This window comes from Typha angustifolia, chromosome 13 (assembly GCF_048772165.1).
Source record: "Typha angustifolia cultivar Huaian chromosome 13, ASM4877216v1, whole genome shotgun sequence".
In the NCBI taxonomy this organism is placed as follows: domain Eukaryota; kingdom Viridiplantae; phylum Streptophyta; class Magnoliopsida; order Poales; family Typhaceae; genus Typha; species Typha angustifolia.
The window spans coordinates 2,141,621-2,169,549 of record NC_133251.1 but is presented as its reverse complement, the minus strand read 5'-3'; the positions used below and the strand labels follow the sequence as shown (position 1 = coordinate 2,169,549).

At 38.4% G+C, this 27,929-nt stretch overlaps 3 protein-coding genes across 13 annotated transcripts; 1 reads left to right on the top strand and 2 right to left on the bottom strand.

Annotated features, from left to right (window-relative positions):
• Positions 1-174: 174 nt before the first annotated feature.
• On the top strand, positions 175-3,615 carry LOC140772839 (serine/arginine-rich splicing factor SC35-like). 4 transcript variants are annotated; one of them, XM_073115051.1, is made up of 10 exons: positions 175-334; positions 413-491; positions 607-686; positions 809-875; positions 1,250-1,321; positions 1,950-2,159; positions 2,230-2,395; positions 2,484-2,668; positions 2,816-3,145; positions 3,318-3,615. In XM_073115051.1, exons 1-8 carry the CDS (start codon positions 259-261, stop codon positions 2,487-2,489), a joined length of 756 nt encoding a protein of 251 aa, XP_072971152.1. In that variant the 5' UTR covers positions 175-258; the 3' UTR covers positions 2,490-2,668; positions 2,816-3,145; positions 3,318-3,615. The 4 variants fall into 4 exon arrangements, with proteins under 4 accessions (XP_072971152.1, XP_072971151.1, XP_072971153.1 ...); XM_073115050.1 differs by having other exon boundaries at positions 3,258-3,615; XM_073115052.1 differs by having other exon boundaries at positions 2,484-2,597; positions 2,816-3,615.
• An 876-nt stretch (positions 3,616-4,491) lies between these two features.
• On the bottom strand, positions 4,492-8,272 carry LOC140772837 (sugar transport protein MST1-like). 2 transcript variants are annotated; one of them, XM_073115046.1, is made up of 4 exons: positions 7,992-8,272; positions 7,437-7,756; positions 5,469-6,104; positions 4,492-5,307 (listed from the first exon to the last, which is right to left on the bottom strand). In XM_073115046.1, the coding sequence occupies exons 1-4, from the start codon at positions 8,125-8,127 to the stop codon at positions 4,867-4,869; spliced, it is 1,533 nt and encodes a 510-aa protein (XP_072971147.1). In that variant the 5' UTR covers positions 8,128-8,272; the 3' UTR covers positions 4,492-4,866. The 2 variants fall into 2 exon arrangements, with proteins under 2 accessions (XP_072971147.1, XP_072971148.1); XM_073115047.1 differs by lacking the exon at positions 7,992-8,272 and adding an exon at positions 7,842-7,985.
• LOC140772836 (synaptonemal complex protein ZEP1-like) lies at positions 8,065-26,265 on the bottom strand. 7 transcript variants are annotated; one of them, XM_073115043.1, is made up of 20 exons: positions 26,167-26,265; positions 25,862-26,011; positions 25,710-25,759; positions 23,975-24,182; positions 23,774-23,899; positions 23,487-23,585; positions 17,513-18,189; positions 17,184-17,432; positions 16,967-17,095; positions 16,834-16,902; positions 16,631-16,741; positions 15,266-15,373; positions 15,076-15,186; positions 14,918-15,004; positions 14,281-14,370; positions 14,090-14,185; positions 13,745-13,831; positions 13,590-13,661; positions 12,354-12,456; positions 8,065-8,194 (listed from the first exon to the last, which is right to left on the bottom strand). In XM_073115043.1, exons 2-19 carry the CDS (start codon positions 25,998-26,000, stop codon positions 12,358-12,360), a joined length of 2,607 nt encoding a protein of 868 aa, XP_072971144.1. In that variant the 5' UTR covers positions 26,001-26,011; positions 26,167-26,265; the 3' UTR covers positions 8,065-8,194; positions 12,354-12,357. The 7 variants fall into 7 exon arrangements, 5 of the variants coding, with proteins under 5 accessions (XP_072971144.1, XP_072971142.1, XP_072971145.1 ...); XM_073115041.1 differs by having other exon boundaries at positions 25,862-26,262; XM_073115042.1 differs by lacking the exon at positions 8,065-8,194 and adding an exon at positions 8,835-10,618 and having other exon boundaries at positions 25,862-26,262.
• Positions 26,266-27,929: the final 1,664 nt, after the last annotated feature.

The window sequence follows — 27,929 nt, the reverse complement described above, 5'->3', positions numbered from 1 at the left end:
TAAGCTAGCTATTTTGAGAGGAAAAGTCTCGAAAATAGATGGGCCAATACTTTGGCCCAATACAGGGCTTAGTGGGCCGGGTCGACTGGAATCTATCTGTGAAGAATGCACGTGCATAGCACGTGTCAAACTCTTCTATATACCGGCCACAAGACCTCGGCGATGACCGACCCTTTCGGGCTCTACCCCTTCCTCCCTTATCCGAAACCCTAATTCTAGAATTCTCTTCTCTATTTTCCACATCTATCCTCCTCAGGGATGTCGCATTTCGGGAGATCGGGTCCTCCGGACATCAGAGACACCTTCTCTCTCCTCGTCCTCAACATTAGCTTCCGTTAGTACCTCTCTCTCTCTCCCCCGTCCTCCTCCTCTTCTCTCTCTCTCTAATGTATTTTCTTATCTACTTATCTAGGTACCACGGCGGATGATCTATATCCCCTCTTTGATCGTTACGGGAAGGTGGTGGATGTCTTCATCCCGAGGGATCGCAGGTACGTTCCAGTAGAATTTTAGAAAGTCTTGGATATTTTCGGTTTATTTTGTTAATTCTTTCTTCTGTGAGCTCGATATTGTTAGTGCTAATGATGACGTTTCTTAAATTTGAAGGACTGGGGATTCACGTGGGTTTGCCTTCGTGAGGTACAAGTATGCTGATGAGGCTCAGAAAGCAGTGGAAAAGCTCGATGGCAAGTTTTCTCTTTGTGTTTGATTTATTGAGGAGGCTGTTTCCCTGAGTTCTTGGATGCACTCTCAAAATTTGAGGACATAAGGTTCACTTTTAGAATTGTCTTTTGCTTTTGGGTTGTAGGACGAAATGTGGATGGTCGTAATATTATGGTTCAGTTTGCGAAGTATGGGCCTAACGCTGAGCGAATGTAAGTTGTATTCAGGATTTTCGTAGAGAAAATATTTTGTATGAACATTTGCTTCGTAGTATTTTCTTTATATGGGCAAAGAATCCTCTCGGTATATTGAACGGAGATTTATAACAAGATTAAAACAGGACAGTTGGACGAATATAAAATTATTGTCTGAATATGCACGTAGGAGAATTGAAATGTAGAGTCATAAAATGAGATGGTATTCATTTCTGCATGGGGTCATGTTTATGTTGCATGAACCTTTACTACAAATACCTTTAGATTAGATGGAGTTGGCTTTGTCCATGCCTCTTCTTTTCATATTTGTTATGTTTCTGAATCTGAGTTTCTGCTTTTGCTATTGTTGTCTTCTATTCTTATCTGTGCAGTCACAAAGGGAGAATTGTAGAAGTAGTTCCTCGAACAAAGGGAAGGTCAAGAAGCCACAGCCCGAGGCCAAGGTGAGGTCCCTTTTAATTTATGGAACTGTTAATTTTCCTATTTCCAATATCAGTTTTACTTGTTATGAAAATCTGTTTTTCTAAAATGTATGTGCAGTTTTCTCATTTTATGCATCAATATTTTTGCTTTACTGGCGCAAAATGTGCATACAATTAATTGCATATGTCAATTATGTTTTTTATTTGGAGGATATTAGGTACTCGTAGTTCATCTGTACTTATTCATGTGTTCTAGCATGATAGAAGTATCGAACTAATTTTCTTACAATATTGTATGAACTCTTCAGCACTTAGGTATGATAGTGTTATACACGGAAGTTCTTCTTCCTGCACTTTAACAATTTAAAATGATTGTATTGCAAAACGATTCCTTTAAGTGTGCAGAAGACTATGAGACCTCTGCTATTCTTTCTGCAGTTTTAGGAATGTGAATCATTATTTTGATTTTGTTGTGGAGTTGCATGTAATTTCCATTGTTTTAAGAATTTGTTTTTGAGATTATCTACTGACTCCTTGGATCTGATTAAACGTTCATCTTTCAAGGCATAATATGTTAATCTATGGAGCTTTTTTGGGCTTCCACCTTTGCAACACACATGATAGTTAATGATGTCTTTGACCTAATTAGGCATAGGGATGATTATCGAGACAGAGAATATAGGAGGCGAAGTCGCAGTAGAAGCAGAGACAGATATGGGCGCGACAGGTATAGCGGCAGGGAAAGAGATTATCACCGTCGAAGCAGAAGCCGCAGTTTGAGTGCTGATTATTATAGAGGCAGTGGTAGAGGAAGGTCACCAGATGATCGTCGAAGGAGCAGGAGCCGTTCATATGATAGGTAACATTGAAATACTTCTTTCCCACTTCGGTACTTTGTCAAACCTGTTCTGATCTACTATTGTGCACAGTGCCTCCCCTGCACGCCGCAGCTTTAGTCCTCGTAGTCCTCGTCAGAGTGCTTCACCTCGCAGGACACCCCCTTCTCGTGGTGAAAGCCCTGAGAATGATATCAATGGGGAGAGGTCCCCTCCTTCACGAGGTGTTTCTCGCAGTCCTGCACGCAGCTTTGATGAGGTAGACTTTTGTATACAAATCATGATTTCATATTTTCTGTTTCTGTTCTAGTTAGATAGTCCAACTAATTTCCATTTGCTATTGACAGGACTGATGACTTCAACTTGACTGGTGCCTGAGACTTGCCTACTTTCATATAGTATCATGGATGGTCTTGATGGAGTACTATGATAGTCTATTTGCATTGGACTGTTTGTTGGAGGTTGCTATTTGTACTTCTGAGCTTGCTGTGGTTTCTGAGATTAGATTTTCTTTTGTCATCAGACCCACTTGGTAGGCTTATAGTGTCTATTCGGGAGTTCTAATATGTCCTTTATGCTTTAGTATTTCTTGTTATGTCCTCTTAAGTCTTATTATGAACTTTTTTCTAGCATTTTGGTGAACTCTAACTATTGATAGAAAATACTCTGCATTTTCTAGTTCTGTTCGTGAACTGGGTGTCGTGCCTTACTGGCGAGATGATTTAAAAAAGCCCATGCTGCTGATCTTGTAGCTGATTTTCTTAGTTCATGATGGTGATTATGATGATGATGTTGATGATGTTGGTGATGATGATGATTATGATGATGAAGACATTGATGGTGGTGGTGTTGATGATGATGATAATGATGGTGATGATGTTGGTGACTGTAATCAGGTTTATACTCCATGATTGTGGTGATATATGAAATGATTCTTGCAGTGCTGTTCCACCTTCAATATCTTAAACCTCCACAAAACCATCTATGTATCATAATGGTCTCATAGCTGGTAAGGATTATGTTCAACTGCAATCGGTGGCCCATTGTTTTTCTTTGTCTATGTTCTCAATTTCTTATCTTATTTCCATCTTTTTCTGTCCTATTTTGTTGGTATTGAAAAGCTGTGATGAGCGTTCCACTTCCTATTGCACCAGCATATGATGTTGTTTGTCATTTTCTAGTGTTTTGGGCTGCACAAGGACTTTAAACGGGTGATGCACCTGAAGCTTTTGCGGTATTTGCAGGCAGAAGGAAGCAGTCAGTTTTCTAATTTTTCTTTCAATATCTGCACACAAGCATTAAAGTTTCCTCCCATTTGTTTGAGTGCGGTTGTGCTTCAATTCTTTAATAGATGATATTAGAGGATCCGATTTTATTTTTGGACTGGCTTCCTGCGCCAATTTTTGTTCACATACATTATTTTGGCTGTGAATTGACTTTTCTGGGATGATAAAAGAAGTGACAGTCAACTTCATATCAGTTCAAGTTTTCTTTATCAACATCTCTTGTGAATGATTTTGTTGTTTCATATACAGCCAGCTTTGTCAACAGAAATAGTTTAGAAATTGAAGTATTTGTTTACTACAAGTTATTAGTCATATAGCATTTTGACATCAATCTTGTAGTGTCCCAACATGAAAAATTATGGCTCTTCACCATAGCTGTTAAATGTGAGAGTTACAAGTTCCACCCAGGGATTACACATTGGCTCATGACTGAAGCTTCACAAGGTCAAACTAACTTACTAAGCCCAAGTATGAACTTGTCTGTTTTAGAGTTCTTTTTTCATTTATCTAATTGGGAGATTTTATTGGTCCTCATATTAGTATGGAAGGAATATGATAACATTTTATTTTATAGTTTATCTTTGGGGATATTAATATTTCCCACTTTATGTATATTGTTCAAAATTTACTGTGATACTGACAAGTCAGTTACCCCTCCCTATTGGGATATGATTTTTGAAGCTTTTGTTCTATTATGTTGATTTCCCTCTTTGATTCATTGATCACAAGTTAACGTCTTCAATTCCTGAAGTACTCTATTCTCAGAGAATAGAGCACTTAAGGAATATGCTGCATAGGGCACACAAATTTGGAATGTGATGTTTTATGTTGGTTTCACGGATTAAGATTACACATTCATGATCTCGCTGATTGATTTGTGTTGGGTGACAATGTATGAACGGAGTTGGGGTCTTATTGGTAATTCTTTTATGGTATTGTTTTCATAGAAGGGATACAAGAATGCTTCATAAATGCAATTCAGGTCCCATGCTTTTACTGTTGCAAACTAGTCCTATGCAGTATCTAGTTTATTAGTCAGAAATGCATATATTCTGTGACGCTTCTGTGGTATGCCGGCATTCTTTGTAGCACCCGTTTATCCTATAGGACCTTGAAACTGGGTGATGCCAAAAGTCTTGTCCATTTGAATCAGCATGTTTTAGCACTCAGATTACATCATAATTACTCATGTACCTTCAATAAATTCTACAATGTTACTTCTTTCTTGTATCGCTTGGGATTATTGAGATGACTCTAATTTGCTCAATACTATCCGCAATTAGCTTTAAGCTATACCCAGTAGGAATCTCGCAGTTTGTTTCTCACGATGAACTCGGTGTGGCATCACTTTTAAGTGTGTTCAATTTTAAGAAAGAATGCGAGGTATATAGATAGCACTGCCCTTCCTCAAAGTCCTGATACATTGATGATGGAGGAAGCCACTTCAGGTGGACTCTCGAACCTGCTTCTCTTCCTTAATAAAACGGCTCCAAAACCAATGCTTCTCCCACACCGAGCCCATGGATTCTAAGGGAACCCCTTTGGTCTCGGGGAGAAAGGCAGCGACAAAGGCAGTCATGACCGCAACCCAGGCCGCAAAGTAGGCAAAGGTGGCGAACTTGAAGCGGCAGAGCATGGCAAGGAAGGCCTGCGTCTGCACGAAGGTGCACCCGAGATTGACGGCCACGCTGATACCCTGGCCGGCCGATCGGACCTCCACCGGGAAGATCTCGCTTGGTATGATCCAGCTCAGAGGACCCCATGAATACCCGAAGCCGGCCGAGAAGGCGCACATTAGCACCAGCACCGCCATGGCGAAGCCCTTGGGCAGCGCAGCCTCGCCGTTCTTGCCGATCCTCGCTCCCATGATCCATGCTACCGCAACCTAGCATGCCAAAGCAAAGCAAAGTAGTAAATTGAGTATTACTACTAGCTCCAGTAACGTTTCAATATTTTGGGAGTAAGAAGAAATGAATCATATCTACAACATATATACATATAAACATCAATAACGACTTCCGAGGTATAGAAATAAACTTTGCAGACCTGGCAAACGATCATTTGGACCCCACCGAGCATGAACAACACCTTACGCCCATATCTATCCACCGTCAAAGCCGAGACGAGTATAGACGCCAAATTGACCGCGCCTAATATAACAGCACCCATAAGCGACGCATCGCTCCCGAACCCGACGGTCCGGAACAACACCGGCGAGAAGAAGGCTATCACGATCACCCCCGTCAGCTGCTGGAATAGCGGTATCGCCACCGCCATCACCAGGTGGTGACGGTACCGCCTCTCTGTTATTATCCTCTTGAATGCACCGTCCTCGTTCCTCTTGCCGTTCTCCAGAGCACGTGCAATTTCTTTGAGCTCGGCTTCCACGTCAGCGTCCGGCCCGCGTACTCGACGGAGGGCGGCGCGGGCCTGGTCGACCTTGTTACGTTGTACGAGGCTACTAGGGGTGTCCGGGATGAGGAGGACGGAGAGGAGGATGATGGAGGCCGGGACGGCGGCCAGGCCGAGGGAGAGGCGCCACCCGTAGTTGGCTAGGTGGGAGGTGCCGTAGTTGGTGAGGTTGGCGGCGACAACGCCAATGGCGATGAATAACTGGAAGCCGGTGGTGAAAGCACCGCGCCACCGGGGCGGCGACATCTCGGCAAGATACACCGGAGTAGCCTGTCATGCCATAACGGATATACATATTTGCAACTTAGCTAATCCATAAAGAAAGTAAGCATGTACTACACCATATTCTGTCTGAATAAGTTATCTAGTATGAAATTAGTTAGTATTTAGATGATCAAAGATTATGAAGCATAAAGTTAGGTACGTCCCTAATGGTTATTTGTTCTCTTGAATGTAGCCTAGAACCTCCGGAGCGAGTGGGTTCCTCGCCTTGTCGCAGAACAGTAGAACACTAGAAGCAAATCTCTCCATTTAACTACTGTGTACCGATCTTCGAATCGAAGAAAGTTTTTGTTGTCTTGTTTTAATAGGTTAGACAAAGAATTAGCACACTCCGATATAGATTAGATAATCGGATCAGCTCTTCTTAGAAATGGACTATATGTTAACTCCAACATCTCCAAGAATTGAGTCCATAACTACTGATAGAATTCAATCACTGTAGTGACCTAAGAAAGTTCAAATTTTCAATACCTAAGTCAATGTCACCAGTGACCAAAGCCCATCTCCTTTGGACCTTTGCTCTAGCATTCGTTCATGTGTGCAATCATTTAATAGTAACAAAGATCAACGTGGAACTCTCAAAGAATTTTTGATTATTTTAAATCTGCCACATTTTTTAAAGTTAATTAAATTTATCATAAACTTAAATACGAGATTAAATAAGTTGAAAAACAGCTGAACTAGATAACCATTTTATATAGAAATTAAAAAAAAAAAACTAAGTCCTAGTAGGAGAATTTCTCACATAAGCCACAGAATCTGACGACTTTCTAAAATAGCGAACTAGTTCAACGATTTTCTAAAGCCACGAACTGGTTCAAGGACTTTCATAAAAGACGTTATTTGATACGGTGACTTTCATAAAGTCGCTATTCAGCAACTTATATGACATTATCTCATTAAGGCTTAATTATGTTCTCACCTACTTTCAAATTCTATATAATTCGTTAAACTAAATATTAGTTCAGCAATTGTTTACCTCATATAATCTAATATTTGAGTTTTGAAGTGCCCTGGACGTCTTAAAAAGAATTAGGAGGGCTAGTTTGGTCAAAAACTCCATTATTGCATCAGCCATTAGAAGAAATGATTCTTTATGCTCAATGACACATCCTCCAATAACTAGACTCACCAATGAAAGTCATATATATATATAGATAAACTCATTTATAGGGAAAAGAGTTAAAAAAACCAATGCATTTATTAAGCACGGAAAACAACACGATAAGAAAATTGGGTGCATATGCCCAGAAAAGACGACAAAGATGGCGGATAAAAGAGTTATCAGTATTTGGATATGCATTATAGGAAAATTCATACCTGATTGGTGAAGCCGATGCCGACGCCGAGCAGCATCCTGCCGACGATGAGCATGGTGATGTTGACGGCGGCGGCGTTGAAAGCAGCGCCGGCGAGGAACATGGCCCCGCCTATCAGCATCACCGCCTGCCGTCCGATAGCCTTCGTGACGCGGCTGGCCACCAGCGACGCGGCCAGCCCGGCCAAGTACAACGACGAGGTGAAGGCGGTGAGGACTTGGCTATCGTACATGCAGTAGGCGTCACTCTTGGTTTCTTCCATTCTCCTCAGTACGTGAGGGAAGAAGGATTTTAGAAAAGACTCCATTGTCGTCACTCCACCTATAATTAAGCCAAATTTAGAGCAAGCTTAGTTGTTTTCATTTGGTAGCCGTGTTGTTTAGCAACATAACTAAGGGCTTAAAACCTATATGCAGAAAAGATAGTAGCACTCATCCTTCAAACTCCAAGCTTGGAGCTATGGCCTCAGAGGAACAGGGGGATGATGAAGAAAAAGTATTGCATTAGAATGAGCTTTAAGTAAGAAAGAGAGACAAAAAGAAGCAAACTGCCGAACCTGAAATCCCAATATCATATCCAAAGATTAGCCCACCAGAGGCCGCCATGATGCAAGTAATGATCACGGAAAAGGTCATCTTTCCACCATAATCTGAGGCAGGGCCATCCACCATAAATCCTCCCCCCCCAGCCATTTCTCCTCTCTATAGGTCAAACCAGTGAGTGAGCCCTTGATATCAAACCCCAGTAGTATTTATATATCTGCAACATATAAACAAGGACTTTGTCATAGCTTGGGTATTGGCTGAACTTGAAAGTAATCAATTATAAACTGAATAATAGGAGATATAAGAGAGAGAGAGAGAGAGAGAGAGAGAGAGAGAGAGAGAGAGAGAGAGAGAGAGAGAGAGAGAGAGAGAGAGAGAGAGAGACTGGTTGTTGTGATGAAACTAGGTGAAGTCACATGTCTACTACTAGTAGTACATAGATGGGTTAGTGTTTGCTTCAGTGGTTGAGTTAGGTAAAGAATTAATTTGATGGTTGTCTCCCACCTAATGCTGTTTGGGGTAGCTCTAATTTGAGGACTGTATGCTTGCACATCTTTGTATAAGAGATCACTCACTTTCTTTACTTAAGGATGATTCCCTCATTTCTGGATGATTAAAAAAATTAATATGTCATGCGAAACAAATGAACTGCACTTTAACTGCCTTGCTTTATTCTTTGAAATTTGACTTGTTTTTGAATTACACAGCTATACTTTTTCTTTTTCTATTAACTCACTTGACCAGGACAAAACCTGAGAAGATAACGCATACATCAATGCATCAACCTAACAGTCGTACTTGTGGAATTCCAACTACTAGATCATTTCCTTGGATGTTTGCTAGCTTTGTCAAAAGTCTATAAAAGAAACCTACAACTTTTGCTGCAGGCGAATTGAATGAAAACATAGATGAAGTCACATATAGTATATAAAGTTTTGATACCTCTTCAAGTGCCACCATATATATATATATAACATGAACGAACGAAGTCTCTCTTATTATGTGCTGCATCTCCCTTGGTTATTACATCTAGAGACAAGAGATGCATTAATGCAGTTACTCTTGTCCTGTGGGGAGTTTTGCTAATCAGTTTATATGCACTATCATTATAGCAAAGGAAAGACAAATGTTGCTTGGGAGAGGGAATTTTTATTTTTGCCACTTGATGCAACACACTACACACCTAGAACTTGTACTCTTGTGGCAACTAAGCAGCCATCTATCATGAAACCACCAACGGAACCAGACCTACTTCTGAAAAGAAAAGAGAACAAGAGAGACCACCTATGCTAAGTAGATGGAGCCAAGTCATAGCATGTATCAACTTACAAGTTACAACCAATACGTTAATTCTGAATCCACTGAGATTTGACGTAAATAATGGAACCAAGACTAACAGATAGAAGTTCCAGACCTGTTATTACACATCAATTCTTCTACATCTTACTTTCGATTCCACATGGGATTTAAACCACGGTCATAACTCCAATATTTTCCATCTCAATTGCTCAAGCCACTGGACTACAGTAATTGCAGATAAATATCAGGTGCATTGCTCGACTAGCTGACTAGCCCATCACAAAGTTTCTTTTCTGGTGGATATGGACAAAAGTTCAAACCACATGAATTGAGACAATTATACCTACGCCTAAGGAGTAATGCTGCTGCCATAGAATGAGTCTCCATTGGGAGCATTAATCTCGCAAGTCCATTCGAGCATGGAATTTTAGATAAACTTATTTTCATGACCTTACCTGCTTGAATTTTAGATAAACTTACTTTCATGACCTTACCTATTGCAATCTAATAAGACTACTTTGAAGTTTGGCTTCTATTGTCCTTACTTCCACTCCACATCAAGAAAATGAAATCACTTAGAAGTTAGAAGGAAACAAAATAGTTGCATCAAGTAGAGAGCGAGAGAGAGGACTAATAGATAGGACAAAATATATCCTGTGGTGAGAAGAGAGATTTGAGACTAACCGTTGAGGAATTTGAAGTTTTAAACTATGGTACAAGAAAGAAGATCACATTAAAATCCAAAAAGCAACGGCATATATGATGTATAAAATCAATATTTCAAAGATCTATGGAATTGACTGCTGCTCTTACAGCCTTAGTTTTAGATAAGATCTACATTCTTACTTGGAAAAAAGGTCTAGGTATGCATCTGCAACTTCAGTAACCAACTAAGTATGCAACACCACAACAAGAATAACATCTGACAAGCTGAATCAGAGAATCTTTTGGTTAGCATGAGATCAAAGCTCTGATATATTCCTCATATGAATGCCTCGTTTCATTTGACCTCTCCATGATTGTGATCTGATACATTTCCCCGGGAATGTATGCTCAATACTACGTGTGATCTTACCAAACAAGAAAAAGGATAACAAAACAACCTAATGGGCTGCATGAATGTAGGATAAGTCCAAGCTGCACAGGCCGGCGAAATTTAATCTTGACAATAATCTCCCGTAGAGATTGCATCACGAAGCTTCTCAGAAGAATCAATATCACTAGATTCAAACTGCCATTAAGAATGAGACCTTGATACAGTAGGTAGTGATATGGCTTCCAACAAGAAAATGGTACTCGGTGAATACTGAGTATGTCGATCCACTTAAAGGTGTCATGACTGTTTAATCAAGAAAATTGTTAGACAATCTAGTAACCAAGTATGTAATCAACGAACCATCCTTGCCCATCTCTATATCTCTTTGTCCTTTTACCACATAAAATTTTCTTCCTTAATAAAATGAACCAGCTTTAGTTATGAACGTTTTTAACATGTAAGATTATTGACTAGTCCATATAACTGATGTCTCCCAATTTTCAGTATGAGTAAAGAAACCCGAAGCCAGAAATTCTGGTGTATAATTTCTGGAATACCAGTCAACGTTTTCCTAGGTTAATTGGTCACTAAGATATTGAAAATGTATAACAAGATACAATCCCCTCCGCCCCTGCCCCCTCCCCCCCCCCCCCCCCCCCCCCCCCCGCCCCCCACTTATTTATCACCCACCCAAAAGGAGGTATCACATGAATTATATATTATTTAAACAGCCAATTTATTACTTACTTTTACATACACACACCAATTCATGTACCTATAAAATGAAGTTCAATCCTACAATGCTTGAGTATTGACTAAACATCAAGCTGATACTTCTATGTAATATCTTGGTAGAAAGAAACAATGGGAGTTACTTTTGATGTTCCTTTCCAAACAGTTTGAAAAGAGAAACTCGAGATTCAGTAAATCTAAGGAACCAAAATAGGCAGGAATGGCCGAGGTGCTAAAAGATGAGTAGATGAATAAGGAAATTGTGTGCAAGGACTAGGTGAGAGAGAAGGTCAATATATAAATATTTTGGTAGACAGAGATGGCAAGCTCATGGAAGTTGTGATAGTGATGGAAAGCTTAAGCAAACCAACAGTAGATAGATGAATAAATGATCTAATTTAGATAACACACCAATAATGTATATCATACCTTAATATGCCTCCTCACATCGGCCCCTATACATTGCACTTATGCACATGGATAAATGATTGATAAGAGGATGTACAAGCTCTCCACACCAGAGTAAAAAATATAATAGAATATAAGAATTAAATGAGGTTTGCTGATGTTTGAACTCATGACCCCTAGAAACATTAGCTCTGGTACAATGACACTATGTTAGTTAATTAGTTGAAGGTTTAAGCTTTCAAGTCATAGATCAACAATGTACATCATTTCTTAACAGATCTAATCATTGTGAAGAATGAAAGATGGACAGCTATATGTATGGCTTGCTTGATCATCACAGCCCAAACTAACTTTTCCCAATCATACAGGTTCAGGTATAGTATAACTCAAAGATGAGAAGACCCTAAAGGATTGACAATCTTTTACTATATTATCAAGCTAACATCAACTCTTTATAGTAGCATTCTTGTTTGGAAAACTTTCTGTAGGAGTTGCTCCCAGCCCCTAGGAAGCATGATCATAACTGCAATCAATGAGGTAGACATTTCTACCTGCTGACTTGTCTCATAACTTCTATTGTAAGTCCCTCTATTGTCTATTTGCCTTTCATTTCTAGAGGACATAGTTTCCAAAAGTATTTATTGCCGACTTGATAGATTTCACTGAATGACCTCATATTGTGGAGGCAAAGGAAATGCATGACATGACAAAGCTTCAGACAACTATATGAATAGAAATTAAGAAGGATATGAAGCATAGTAACAGATCAGGGAATAATAGTGGAAGTGGAAGTATATAGGTCTCCTAATACTACCGCGTTTTAAGTGACTAAGGCACTTAGCATCACAATAAGCATTGTACATAGGGGAAACTCTCCAAATATAAGTAATAAGATTACCTTACTAATCAAATGCATAAGGGTCATCATTGTAGGGATTCAAAGAACCCTCTGAGAACAAATCACCAATATTTGCAGGATGTGAATGAGTCCCTCCAAGTGCCTGTAGAATATAAGTCACATTGCTAATGAAAATGAGCAGACAATGACAATGACCAGATTACAGATTAAGTGTGCCTCATAAAACATGTTGCATGTGCAAGTTGCACTTTGATGAGAGATCGCAAAAATATTTTTAATTCTGAGAGATGAGAAAACCAAAAAGGTATCTATATAAACCTTGTTTTTCTAGCTACAACATAAATAAAGATACCGCAGGCACAAAGAAGATTGGAAATGTTAAAGAACAAGCCAACTTGTATCAAGACAATCTCAATCATCTGGCTATTATGAGATTCATCAATCATCATATGTTTAATGGAAAAACATGTGCTTAAGATGGGGTAAAAGCAATAGTTGCAATGAACAATATAGAAAGAAAGAATCTTACTCATAAAAACCATACAAAGAAATTGATAAATAAATAAGCAGATTCCTAAATCACAAGTCTTTCCCTAATACAATTATATATATTAAGAAATGTAAATTCTAAAATGTTTTGCTAAGCTAAAATATCTAAAACATGAACAAGTACAAAATGCATCTCGAAATGCTTGGTGCAATTGAAGTGGATAATATATATGGAAAGAACTCTGAATTTATGGAAGTAACTCTATCAACACCAAAACAAACAGCAACTTTCACTGAGAAGCATACACACTATAATGATAATTTTTGCACTCTCAATGCAGTAAAGGGAACTTAGTACAAGAAGTACTGTTTATTGCTTTATTCTCTAACAATAACAGTTTCTGTCTAGTTCATACGAAGATTGTACACACAAGATATTCTTAACAAAGTGACATGCTTTTTGCATATTAACAAACAATAGAAAAATAATAAATGTTATCTTGAATGAGAATAATTCCATATCTTATGTGGGATCTCAGAAAATCCGCAAGCACTCGGGCGTCTAAAATTGGTCCAGACAATGGAAAGATAATAAATGCTGAATGAGAAATTAATCCATAACTCATGTGGGATCTCAGAATATCCACAAGCTCTCAGGCATTTAAAATGGTCCAGGGCAGTACGGAAAGCAGCATTCAGATAACTTACTGTGCAAAACTAGTTAGCCAAATTGTCATCATATTGAATGGGCAGTAAATAGCTAGTGCTTTAATGTTTGCACTATACCTTCCTGACAGTTGTAACATCCTTCCTATCATCAGGGCTCCTGCTATGCTTTGCCTTCAGAGAATTTGACTCCTAAAAGTACAAGGAAATTGGTATTTTGTATAATTTCCACATGAATAGCTGTAGATAATCCATCTAAACTGAGATTTACATACACCAAACATGACAGTGCTCCTTGTTTTTCTACGCTTTGTAATAGTTCTTCCATTTGTTGTTTCAACCTCGTATTCATGACGTGTTACCTGTTCATATGGATAACCCATAAGGAAATAATTGGAGATAACCAAACGGAACTTCTCAGATCTATTGAACAGTTAAAAAGCACCATTTTTTTTAATAAAAAGCATCATTTTAAATGCAAACCATTTTTGACAGCAACAATTTCATGATATATAAGTAAATGAGATAATTCAATATCCAACTAAATGATTATAGAAAAAATTGGTTCATTTGGATAGTCATGAAAACATTAATAATTTCCATCTTTACGTAAGAGTCACCTTACTGTGCTTAGGAATATTTCCATCACTCCCTTTCTCTACTTTCTTCAGTATGTTTGCTATTGGTGTCCGCATCATTCCTGACAAAGTTACATCCTAGAATGCATCCAAAGAAGAGTACAGCTTGGTTCTAGGAAACAGTATGTAATGACAAACCAGTTCTTTAAAGAAGAGACTTAAGAGTGTGCTACCTTCCTTCTGCTTTGGGGACTTGTCAAGGCAAACTGGTGTTGTTTTCTACCATATGAATCCCTCATTTTTATTGACGAAACAGAGTACTCCTACAACCCCAAAAAAAAAAAAAACTCAGAAAAGATTACAGTAAAATAATATAATCACCTCTACTCAATAAATGTAAAGTCTTATTATGAATTTATGATGTAAGGTAAATTTCTGAAGTGCAATTTTGCAGGCTGCCACCACAAACCAAGAGCCTAATAATTATTGCTGAGATGCCAATAATAACATTTACAATCAAAGGATGTGTTCAATCAAGAAAAACTGTTGTAAAAGTGAAGGGAAAATTGATCAAAGGCAGGTTTACATGTGATAATTTTCTTGTGTGTCATCAACCATTGTGGTGATTTCCAATAAAAAAGGTGTAGGTCTATCTTGGAAAAATACTTGCTGAGGCATTTATTAAGTATTAAAAACTATACTGTTCCTGAATCCCGAGATATATCCAATGTAGAGCACTAATCTATTTCTTGACTAATACTGTAGCTTAAAAACCCTCACTATTAGCCCAGGTTGATAATATAAACAATAGCTTGTGCACAAGAGAATATGGCCATGCATGCATAAGCTTGGAGCATCAATACAAAACACCTTCTTAGAATTCACTTCTTGGTCAACTTGTTGATTTTCACCCATTACTTTCCACTGCAATTGTAGTAATGCTCTTTGCTTTTCTTCCTGTAAATCACATCAAGAACTAGATATTAGAACCTACAGGCTTTTGTAAAGGCACATAAACAAGTAGATACCTTCGACTTCTGGAGCTCCAATTCCTCCTGTAATTTTCTGTACTCATCTTCATGTTGCAGCTTCAAGGAACTAATTTGAATTTCGTGTTCTTTTCTAAGTGATGACATTCTCTACATTAATTTGAACTCAAAACTTAGAAAAATTGACAAGCTTTTGGGATGATGGAAAGGCAAGTATAAGCAGAAGTACCTCCCTCATTTCATTTTCAACCTGAAGCTGTAAATGCTGCAGCTCTTCCTTGTGGTGAACCCGAAGACTTGATTCCTTCTCGTTGTGATCCTGTTGGATTTTGTTAATCTGCAGGATGCAAAAAGGAGGCAAAAAATGGCCTGATTCTCTTTAAAAAACGGATCCATTTCAGTACACACAGGTTCATTTCGTGAATATTCCAAAATCAGGAACCAACTCCAGCAGATTAATAATATCCATTGTAATAAAAGCTAACAATGTGTACATAGAAGCAATTCAATTAAAAACATAATCAAATTAGTTGCATCCAAGGGACACCAAGGTTGTCTAGTGATAAAAATAGAATGGTCAACCTAAACATGCAACAATCGGAAGGGAGACTATCTTGCAAGTCGTCATCTTAACAAGTTTGTGTTATCTATCCATCAAAATTTCCTGAATAGAAATACCCAAGAATCACAGGAGAGAAAGTGTGCAGTTAATCACAAAATTTTCGGAAGATACCATAAGTAATCGTGAGTGTCACTCATTTCAGTCAAGACTTCAGATGACAAAAGGGAGTTTGAATCATTGAGAAAGATTTTCTACTGCCATCATTTCTAAGTAAGAGTTTTTACTTTGAAAGCAATAAGTCATCTCTCTTGGCAACTCTTTGAAATGTAATCTGTATACTAATATAATGGGACCAAATTTGTAGATTGAAATACAAGTATATGTCTTTTAAGCTGACTATCAATTTGATGTGAGTATTTCATTATGCATTGGAACCTACCAAGGATGTCAATTCTTTGTTGACATGAAGGAAACCAACAATAATTGGTCAAGCAATTGGTGCTGACTAAGAATCGTCTGGAATTGGAATAATTTCTCAAACTCGATAAAGAAACCAATTCTTCTCTACTCCGTAATCCATACTAGTACAATATTCTAGTTGCAAGATTATCAAATGAATGGTGCAAAATGTAGTAGCTGTTAGCTACATCAGCCTATGGACTAAGAAATAAGGACAAAAGAGTGGTGAAAATAGAAGTATACACTATAGCCTTATATCCAGATTATTCCTAATTTTGCTAGAAACTGCCATTAACAGAGAACTTAATTAATTAGCATAAAGTTGATGCTAAGTAATCTGTGATATATAAATATAAAGTTTAGAAAACTGTCTTTCAGGTACTAGAGATTGACACAACCTTTGTAAAGCTCATCTTACAAGCAAATCCACATCAGATATCTAATTATTTAACAAGAAAGTGCAATTCTGTAATGGTGAAATTAACTCCATCAGAATTCTATATAAAAAGAGGATACCAATAGAAACATTATCAAATAATGAAGGAATGAACATGTATGAGAAATTCTACATACCATTGCACCATGTTCCTCCTTAACACTCATCAAGTGCCGCTGGGCATCTTCTTTGTTTTCTGATAGTTTTTCATCACATTTCCTTTCCAATTCTTTTCTAAGTATCTCTGCCTGATGTATTTAGTATCAGAAATAGCAAGACAAGACGTTAATATTTTTCAAACTACAGATAACTGGAAAATCATTTTTAAAGAAAATGGTGCCTTCTCTTTTTCAGCATTGATAATTTCTAACTTCTCAGCCTCATACTTCCTCCGAATATCGTTGATTGCCTGTCAAAATTGTTCTTAAGGATTGGAACAAGAACGTTCAACACCAACTACTCAGGATCAGTACCTGGTCATTTCTCTGAGACAATTCCTTCAAATGTCTGGATAGCTCCAACTGTTTACCCTCCAGCATTAAATCATACTGTTTCTTTGCCTCAGCAAGTCTGGATTCAGCTGCAGTCAGTGAAACCTGAATCTGAACAAAGATAAGATTGCTCAGAGCCTCATACATAATATCTAGAACAGAATAATTATCATGACCAAGAAGAAGTATCATAAACAACCTGCAAGTTTTGCTCCTCCAACTGCTTTTCTCTTTCTCCAATACTTTTATGAAGATGCTCCTTCTCATCGAGCACACCCTGAAGCTGACTGACATGATTCTCCAGTGCATCAACCTGCTGGTTGCGCTTAGTAATCTCACTCTGTAGAGCTTCTGTCGCCTGAGCTTGTTCCTGTAACACTAACTGCACTTTGTTGAGAAGATCCTGTTTCTCTGATTCTAGCTTTGATATTTTCTGCAGCATATCTTGCTACAAAATTTAACATCACCCATTAGGAAGCAATGAAAAACTCGCAAGCCCTACCAAACAAAGGAATTATATTTACAAACCATTTGCTTCTCAGTAAGGCTAGAAGCTTCACATAACTTTCTAATTTCCTCTTGTAAACCAGTAGCCAATTTATCTGATGCATCTTTCTTTGATAGAATATCCTCAGCTTCAGACTCCAATCCTCGAATCTTTTCTTCGGCTAAACGACATTCTTCCACATGTTGCACCATAACAAATTCTTGAGCTTTCTGCAGCTCCATAATTTTTGTCTTTAACTCCACAATTTCCGTTCTCAAAGCGTCATTCGTTGAAATAGAATGTATATATTCTTTATAAAGAAATTCAAACTTTGTCCGAGCAGACTTCACTGTCAGGTCCTTCTCCTCTTGGATCAACTCATAGTATGTTCCAAATGAACAGAGTAATTTGGAAACATGACCTGAAACATTTGCATTCTCTTTATCCAGTTCAATTACTTTGGCCATCAAGCTAAGAAGCAATGTTTCAAGCTCCTTATGTTCTTTGCTTAATTGGTCTATTTTATGAGCAAAATCTTGATTGCTGTGCTGCAGAGCACACTTTTCACTTTCTAAATCTTTTACACAAGCCCTGAGGCTGATGCAGATATCTTCTTTAGTCCTCAACCCTTGTTCCATCTCTTTCAATTGGGAATCAAGAGTCTGCAGGTGTGCCTTCTTTTCTTCAACTGTCAGTTCTAATTCTTTGATAACAGAATCTACATGTAATATGTGAAGGATATCTTTAGTTGATGTCACTAACACAAATAAATCAGTAGAGAAAACGAGAAAGATAGTCAGAAACCAACAGATGAAATAGCACATCACCTTTCTCAGGTTGTTAACGGCAGTCTTGTCATGAGATTACAAAGGCAACAGGATTCACTCACCTGGTCTATTTGACATTCCTATTTAAACAACTCATTGCCTTTTAGATTTTCTCACCTTCTATGATTTTGATTTGACCAGAATTTAACTAGTGAGTGACCTGAACAAATAATATTGTTGTGCAATTGATGCGAACATCACTGGTAGGACACGATGCCGTGCGTACCAATGCAGGAGGCGCCAACATTTAATGATCCCCCTCTATAAGGATCTGGTTAGAATATGATGAAGGGGAAGAAGAGGTTACTCTTAGAAGAAGTAGGGCCGTGACAGATGAGGAGGAAGAAGATCTAACCAATGAAGGTTAGGGGACAATAAGAAATTAGGGCAAGAAGAAGGAGAGAAAGAAAGAGAAAAAGAGAGAGAGAGATAGAGAGAGATAGGAGAAAAAAATATAGTTTCATAGTATAACTCAACTAAGATGCACTGCGCAATACTTAGAGGCTACCCCTTGAACTCAAACAATAGAAATAAAACCCCAAAAACAAAATGTTCTAGCTGCGGTGCGTCCGAACATGCCCGAAGCCGTTTCGAACGTGAATTTCCCATCCTCTGTATTTGCAAACGCGTGCAGACGTTTGAATGAACACGTTCAAAGGGGCTCAAGGCCGTTCTAATGCACAAATCTCATTCTTTGTATTTGTGAACGCCTGTAGGCGTTCGTACAGTGCGTTCAAATGCGGTCCCTAGCATTCGAATGCCCCTCAATAAAAAGCTTTATTTTCTTCGAAAATAAATTTATTTCTTTTGATACAACTTGATCCAACTCCAGTTGTATCAATCCACCACGCTTTCGTCACCTTGACCTCAAGGTGAGAAGTCCGGAAAGCGTTCCATGATCTCCACCTCAGACTCCCATGTCGCCTCGTCGGAATGCCGTTCAAGCCACTCCACCAAGATCTCAGTCTCCAGTTGACCTCGACAACGCCTCCGTCTCGCCAACACACGCACCGACTCATATCCATGTATCTCCTCCACTGGATCGGGTATATGTGTACTCATTATCTAATCCGCCCTTACTCTCACCCATAATAATATACATGAAACACGGGATGAACTCGTGATCCCTCCGGTAGCTCCAATCTGTACGCAATAGGTTCCATTCGCTCCAATATGCAAATACCGATGCGCTAACTTCAGATTGCTTATAGGACGTAGGGTAACTTGTCGGTATAGCTGGGCATGCACAAATACAAGGTCCCTAACCTCAAACTGCAACTCCCGATGCCAGTGATCATACACTTGCTTCATGCGATTCTGAGCCATTGTCATGTGCTCCTGTAACCTCCGTAAAACCACATCTCAATCTGCTAGCTCTATCTCTGTCTCCGTCCTCACTGCTAATGCATCGGGGTCATATGTCCTCAAGGTAGGTGATGGCCTATCATACATTGCCTCGAATGGTGTCATCTCGATGGTGCTGTGAAATGCAGTAATATAGAACCACTCCTCCCATGGTAAATAGTCGAGCCATTTCCTCGGCCTCTCGCCCACAAAGCACCACAGGTATTGCTTTATGCCCCAATTCACCACCTTAGTTTGGCCATCTGTTTATGGGTGATAGGTCGAACTAAGGTTCAAATGAGTACCCTGAAGTGCAAAGTACACGGTCCAAAAGTCACTGATGAAGACTCGATCTCGGTCGAATACAATCGAACGCAGCATGCCGTGAAGCCTACCAATGTGCACGAACACCGCTGCGACCGTCCTTATTAGATATGGGTGTGCCAAGGCTGAAAAGTGAGCATAATTACTTAGCCTGTCTACCACCACGAATATGACCGAGTACTCCCTCACAAAAAGTAAGCCCTCAATAAAGTCCATGGAGATGTCCTCCCAAATCCTCTCCAGTACGGGCAATGACTGGAGTAGTCCAGCTGGCTTCAGTAAGTCGGACTTTGCCCGTTGGCATACCTCGCAAGCACGTACAAATGCTCTTAGCTCCTGTTGTACTCTAGGCACATATAGCTTTATAGTAGTCTCTTGTGAATTCGTAGTCGTACCCCGTGTCCTGTCTTAGGGATGGAATAAAAATGTTCTATAACTTTTTATCGCAGGCCTACGTCTGCAGGTATCCGAATGCGCCCATAGTTTAAGAGCAATCCACATCAGTTCACTATCCTAGGATGACTACTGGGGTCGTCCTCCTTCTTTTGCAAGATTCTCAAGATATCTGGATCAGTAGCTCATGTTGCTTGTATGTCATCTATGAAAGGGAAGACAGGCATGGACAGGGCCACTAGTTCGACCGGTTCGGGTTGTCGGGATAGCGCGTCTGCCGCCTTGTTCTTTGCTACTTTCTTATATTGCAGCTCATAGTCATACCTTAATAGCTTGGTGATCCACCTTTGCTGCGCGGGCGTATAAATCCACTATCCCATAAAATAAAGTATATATGCTTTATTCATGATTTCTCTCGTTTCACTTGGATTTATCTCATGCATCAACGCTCTAAGATATGTCAGATCTATCATAAGTTCTCTTCTATGGCTCATACTTAGTTTGGTCGATTTATTAAGATTTTCTGATTTGACGGTGCTTGGGAGCATCTTTCCTTTGAGTTTCGTTATATCCATGCTTCTACCAGCACCTTACCTTTACAACCCTATCCCTATACCCTTGCTTAGAATGGTATTGGGAACGAAAGCATAGTCATCTTCTTGAGGCCACCCATGCTCTTTTGTTTTAGGCTTATGTTCCTCATTCTTATTGGGTTGAAGCATTTCTTACTACTCTCTATCTAATCAAACGAACTCCATCTTCAGTCTTTCATGATGTGACTACATATGAGCGTCTCTATGGTACTTCACCATTTTTTGATCCTCTTTGTATTTTCTGGTGCATCTGTTTTGTTCTTCCTCCTGGTGAACGCAACAAATTATCCCATTGGGAAGTTAAATGCGTCTTTCTAGGATATAGTAAGCGTAAAGGCTATCATTATTATGAAATTTATGTTCGTTGTCTTAGAATATTACGCCATATCATTTTTCTAGAAGAACCCTTCTTTACCTTCGATGTTATGGCTCTCTTAGACTTATCTTTTTTTAAATCTCCCTACACCTATTCCATCTTTCGTCCCTTCAGATGTCCCTACTCTGGAATGGCTCTCTCATTGAGGTTTCAGCTTTTCCAGATGAGTACCCCTTATCCCATGACGACCCTGTCTTTACTCGCAGGTCCTATCTCTCTCTTACAACTAAGCCTCCTTCTACTGGTAGTATCCCTCCAACCAGCACATCCTTTACTATGACAGCTCTTGCACCCGCTCGTCGTTATCTAAAACGTGAGTATCGCCTTCACGACTGGTATGATTTTTTGATGTCTTCCATTACATAATCTCCATAATTTTATACATTCCTTGCAACTACCAACTCCACCTTTCAAATCAAGTCATATCATGAGGCTGTCCAGATTCTAGAGTAACAGCAGGCTATGGCAAATGAGCTTCAGACCCTTCAGTAGATACATACTTGGGATGTTGTCCCTCGCCCGCCTGACATCATGTCTGTCAGCTGTAAATAGATCTTCAAAGTCAAAAATCGATCTAATAGATTCATTGCTAGGTATAAAACTTGTCTAGTTGCTCGAGGCTTCACTCAGGAATACGGGATAGACTACAATGAGATATTTGCTCTTATTGCCAGGATGACCTATGTTCGTACTATTCTTGCTATTGCTTCTAATCGCTACTGGTCTTTTCATCAAATGCATGTGAAGAATGTGTTTCTTCATGGTTTATTTGATGAGGAAGTGTACATGGATACTCCACCCGATTTTCTTCTTACCTTAGGTCACATCTGTCGATTACGACGAGCTATCTATGAGCTCAAGCAGACTCCTCGTGCCTGGTTTGATCAATTTGGTAGTGTTCTTATAACCTACAGATTTCAGGAGAGTTCATCTGAGCATCTATATTTCTGCGGTCTTCTACTCGTGGTTGGGTCTTCCTACTATATGTCGATGACATAATTATCATCGAAGATAACGATTAGGATCCAGTTTCTTCAACAACATCTTCAGAGTCAATTTGAGATAAAGGACCTCGGTCCTCTTTGGTACTTTCTAGGTATCGAAATTGCTGAGTCATCTCATGATCTTTTGTTATCCCAACAGAAGTATATTACTGACATTCTCAGTCATGCTACTATCATTGACACCCGTCCCGCTACTATCCGAGTTAAGCTTCACGTGAAACTTCAGCCTGATGAAGGACAGCTTCTTCTAGATCCAACTAGATATTGTTAGTTGGTCGGGAGGCTCATTTACCTATCTATTACCCGACTTGATATCTCTCATGCAACTGATTTTATCACGCAGTTCATGCAAGCTCCTCGAACTACCACTATGCTGTTCTTATGCATATTCTTTGATATCTTTGTGGCACTATCACCTGCTCTTTTTTTAAGCCATCGATTTTTATTTTGGCTCTATGGGCTTATTCCGATGCAAACTATGCTGGTGATAAATCTGATCGAGAGTCTACTACTAGCTTCTGTATTTTTCTGAGAGACTCCCTGATTTTCGAATGTAGTAAAAAGCAAAATGTAGTCTCTCTCTAGTATTGAGTCAAAGTATCGAACTATGTGTGCGGTGATTACAGAGATTACTTTGCTCCGTCACTTCCTTAGTGATATGGGTGTTCCATTGCCCCTCTCAACTCCTCTTTATGTCAATAATGATAGTACTAAAAAGCTCGCTGAAAATCCTATTTTTCATGAAAGGACAAAGCACATTGAAGACAATATGCACTACACTTACCAAGAGTACTAAATTGGCATTATTTCTCTCCATAGCCTTAGCACTGAGGAGCAGACCACAGACTTCTTCACAAAGTCTCTTCCTCTTTCGCGTTTTGAATATCTAGTTAGCAAATTATCGGTTTATGATCCACCTTGAGTTTCAGGGAAGTATTTGAGTTATTTAATTATATTTTATTTATTTATTTAGATATATTGTTACTTTGTATAAATAGGGCCAAAGCCCCCTCTATCATTTCAATCAATATATTTTTCACCAAACTTTCTCCTCTTTTCATCTCTTCCTCCCTTATTCTCCAAACCCAATCTAGGGTTAGACCTTGTATTGTTTCATGCAAGTGTCATTTCACATAAGAAAGTTCAACATTCACCTTTTTCCTTTATGACAGTATCAGTTGCAAAAAGCTGGTCGTTGAAACTCCTCTCCAATTCCTCCTTCTCATATTTAAGTTCCACCATCAACTGCTTCCCTAAGAAGAAAAAAAGAAATACTATCATGTATTAAAGTCTTGCCAAGATAACCGGATGAGATTGCTAATGCATGCTTCAAGAACATATAGGAAAATTGAGCTGTATCCAAGAATGGGGTTATCAAATCACAGTTAAAGTTGACTATTATGCATAGGTCCCAATAAACCGGATATGCTGAAGGACTTACCATCATTAATCTCTTTCTCTGCACACTTTAATCTTGTAGAAGAATCATTTAACAGGGAGTCAAAGTCATTGAAAGATTTCAAATGGTGCTCAAGCCTTGCTTCAAAAGACTTCTTGTCTTCCTCGGCTGCTAAAGAAGTGCCTCCTCAATTACTTGCAGATGATCAGGCAACAAGGAAAATTACCAACACTTAAGCATTACCTTTGAGAGTTTGACCAGCTAACTGCTGCAAAGTTTCAGTCAGTTGATCACACATAGTCTTGGTTGAAGATAATTTTGAATCTAATCCCTGCCAGAGCTTTGAATCTTCTGTTTGCTTCGCTTTTAGCTTTGCATTTTCATTGACTGCTTGTTGTAGTTTGGATTCTAAAACATGTATCAGTTCCGTTGCTCTTCTCAGCTTTGTGTGCTGTTTATCAATGACATTAAATAGCCATATTAGTTTTAAACTTTTGATCAACCCAAGAAAGCACCAAACAAAAGAATATCATAGCACAGAGTTACTTCTGGCGAAAAAAAATTAAGCAAGATGTAACATGACAGACATTGCACTGTTCCAAGCAAAACAAGAAATCTAAATATTTAAAAAAAAATACAATTATATAAAAGATGATATGATGCAAATACTGAGCCAAAAGGGGATGATTCTGACTTTCTAAGTTTACAAATAGACCAAATTGGCCTTTACAGTGAAAAAGACCTGTTGCTGACGAAAATTATAATTTAAATTACATCCTGCATGAATGTATCTAATAAGTTTCTAAGAGCTTATTTGGTTTGAGGCTATGTCCCAATCTTGATTTTGGTCTTATTTTCTAGTCTTGATCTTTTGTAGAGTGAACTTGGTTAAGTTTAAAAAAGATAAAAATATTTGATTACTGACCAGATTATAGGTCTCTGAACCAGTTCAGGAACTCTCCCTGAACTCAAACCAAACGAGCCCTAACGTACCTTTGAAGCATAGTCAAGGGAAACATTCTGCAGCAGAAGAAATTGTACCAGATGGAAATGCTGAACCTTGCTTAAAATAAAGATTGGATGACAGATCCTTGTACAGTTGTACCATAAAACATATGAAGGTGCTAGAGTTTAAGCAAATGAAAAGCTGATTAAGAAAAAAGAAAGAGCATACACCCAGAAACGTATAGGCCTCAGAAAATTAGAAAAGGAAGAATAAGGAACTGAGTTCATTGAGATTTAGAAACAAACCAGAAAAGATCAGGACATTTGCATAAACAACTTAGCTAGAAAGAAGTTTCCGCGACTTAAGTTTAAGTGTTTGGAAAGAGAAGTGCAGATAGATCAAAGTTTTACAATGTTACAAAACACAAAAGTACACGAGAAGATAACTAACAATGTGACAGCAATAACTTTTATGCCTACATATATCATTCAATTCAACAAAATAAAAGGTAACTTGATAAATTAAAAAACCTAAATATCATAAAGAGAGATTGCTTATAGATATTTTAGATGAACACGCAGAGCCTAATGACTAGCAATCAAGAAAGTACTCTAACAAGGATAAAAAGATTCTTATATGTGAGATGAAATAAGATCAAAACTAGAAACTCTGACTGGTGAAAGATGTTGCTCATTTGTTTAAAAAGTAAGGGAGCCATAATGTAATGAAATTGAAAAAGGAGGGAAGAGGACACATATCATATTGGTAAAGGAGCAGATTAAATGGAATTCAGCATCCTAAATATATCTGGAACCTCAATGTAGAATCAAAAGTTCTATACTGCAAATCAAGTTTAAAGAGCAGCACACAATACTAAATTTCCAAAAGAAGCAATAAATCAGAAACTTGTTGAAAGAAAAAGAGGAAATCAAACACTAACATTACAAAAGTAAAGATCATCAGATATTAAAGTTTTGGGACCAGGAAAGCGATCGACGGTAAGGCAAAAATAGAAAAAGGCAAGTATTTTACCGTCATCTCAAGATCAGTTTTCACTGAAGCTTGCTCTTTAACCAACTTCTCTGAAATCAAACACACCAAGAATAGGAATCACCACACAAGTCTAACCCTTCCGATCGGCCAATAATATGTAAAAGAAAATCTATTTTGGAAAGAAACCAAACCTGCAGTGAGCTTTAGATTCGCAAAGCTTCCATACGAGATTGAATCGGAGGAAGATCTCGGATTTGAAGGAGGATAAGCAGCTTTCCCAGCCCCAGCGAGGGATCCACTCAAGGATCTGAAGTGATCCATACTCTTCATGCCGGTAAACCCTAATTTATGCATCAAGAAACCTAGAAAAAAGATCTATAACGTCTAAACCCTAAAATTTCAACGATGATCTCCACTAGAGGAAACCAGTTACCGCAAACCCTACCAAAAGGCCCACGGATTCGGATAGGAAAACCCCAAGGATGAGATCTCTTACAATTAGGAGAGACGATTTCGATCTATTCTTATCTGGAAACCCAAGATTATTCTCCAAGTGAGAAATCCACAAGAAAGGGAACGAAATCGTGGATTTGAGAGAGAACGAAGAGAGAGGACAAAAGGTTTGAATGAGGTCGGGCGCCATCTCTCCTACTATTTATAGAGCCTGGCTGCCGCTTTATGACGGTTGCAGCTATTTTTCCTAAATGCCCTCGGCTTTTTGTGAAATTACAAGTATATTTTTTTTGGGCAGCTAAAGTTTGGGCCCTAATAAGCGAGCCCAAAAAGAATATAATGATGGACTTAGGCTTAATAGGGTTTGAATTCCTGCAGACCAATAGGTGGCAAGGGCTCCAAGGTTGTATAAAATAATAAAATTAGATTTCTTTTTTCTTTTTTCTTTTTTCTTTTTTCTTTTTTCTTTTTCTTTTTAGAGAAAGTGAGGAGTATGGCTCAATTACAATACATTAATAAATATTAAAAATTACAAAGTGACATTAAGAGAAATTACATTTTACTTTCTTTTTCAGTATAGTGGATCTTTCCGGTAGCACAATTCTACATGATATCCGCAAAATAGGACCGCGCTTGCTTTAGCCTCTTAATGAAATTGTCTATTATTATCTTTACTTCGTATATCCAATATTTCTTACAAGGAGGAATAATGTGAATGAAATCTTCAAACTTGATCAGAAGAAGTAAAAGATTCGATGGAGTCCACATTGAGTTTCAAAATGAATTTCAATGCAACGAGTATGTTATTTATTTATCTATTTTGTTGAGCAAAAGCCACATAGCAGTATAGTATATTATACTAGTAAAACTTTAATTCGAGGTGCAGAAGACTCTCAATTGCTTTTAGATTTCCCAATCAGTTTCTTAGGATTCCAAGTCACCCATGTCTAGCAGAAACTACTATCTTCATAACAAGTTTTCTGATTGCTAATTAAACACTCCTCCTGTATGTATGCACGACAACTTGAACATTCTTCTTTACATGGGTGTAAAAATGAAGTCTTCTCCACGACGATTTTATCTTTGTTTGGATAAGCAAATTAAATGGGAATAAGTCCTCTTTTATCCGATATCTACAAGATTTTTGGATGTCTTCCATCACTCCTTTCTTTCTCACTTCCAACCAACTTTGCAATTTTGTCATCACTTTGCAAAGTAGTTTACTTACATTTCCTTTTCCCCACCAATGACATAGGAAACTTTAACTTGGTGTCCAACACAAGAGCAGAGAGAGGATTAGGTATTGACGTCTCTCTATCAGATGCAGTGTGCATGCTAGCTTTTCTCCATTAACCATGACCAAACCCAACTTAATTTTGATCAAGATGAATAATCTCACCCAACACTTTCTAGTAAGAAACATGAAGGCTTTGTGGCACGTGTCAGCATGCAGTGGGATGAAGTAAAAAAGTTATCCAATTCCACCTGCTCACTAGGAAATATGGACACTCTTCTTCTGAATATAAAACATCTTGGATGATGCTTGAGTAGTTATACTATGATTGATATCGTTGTTAAAATATATTGGAAAATGACAAAGGCTTGTGTGTTAATTATTTATGCCCTTCCTATCATTGCCACTTTGTCCATGTACCTTTTTCTAGAGATGACAACCAAAGTCAAATCTCTAACAACTTATGGCTGCTACTTCTTCTCTACTACTAATTCTTTATTATTGCTATTATATCTAGAAGGTTGCTTTAAGTGCAGGGACCTCCTAGTAAACTTATGGGAAAACACTAGTTA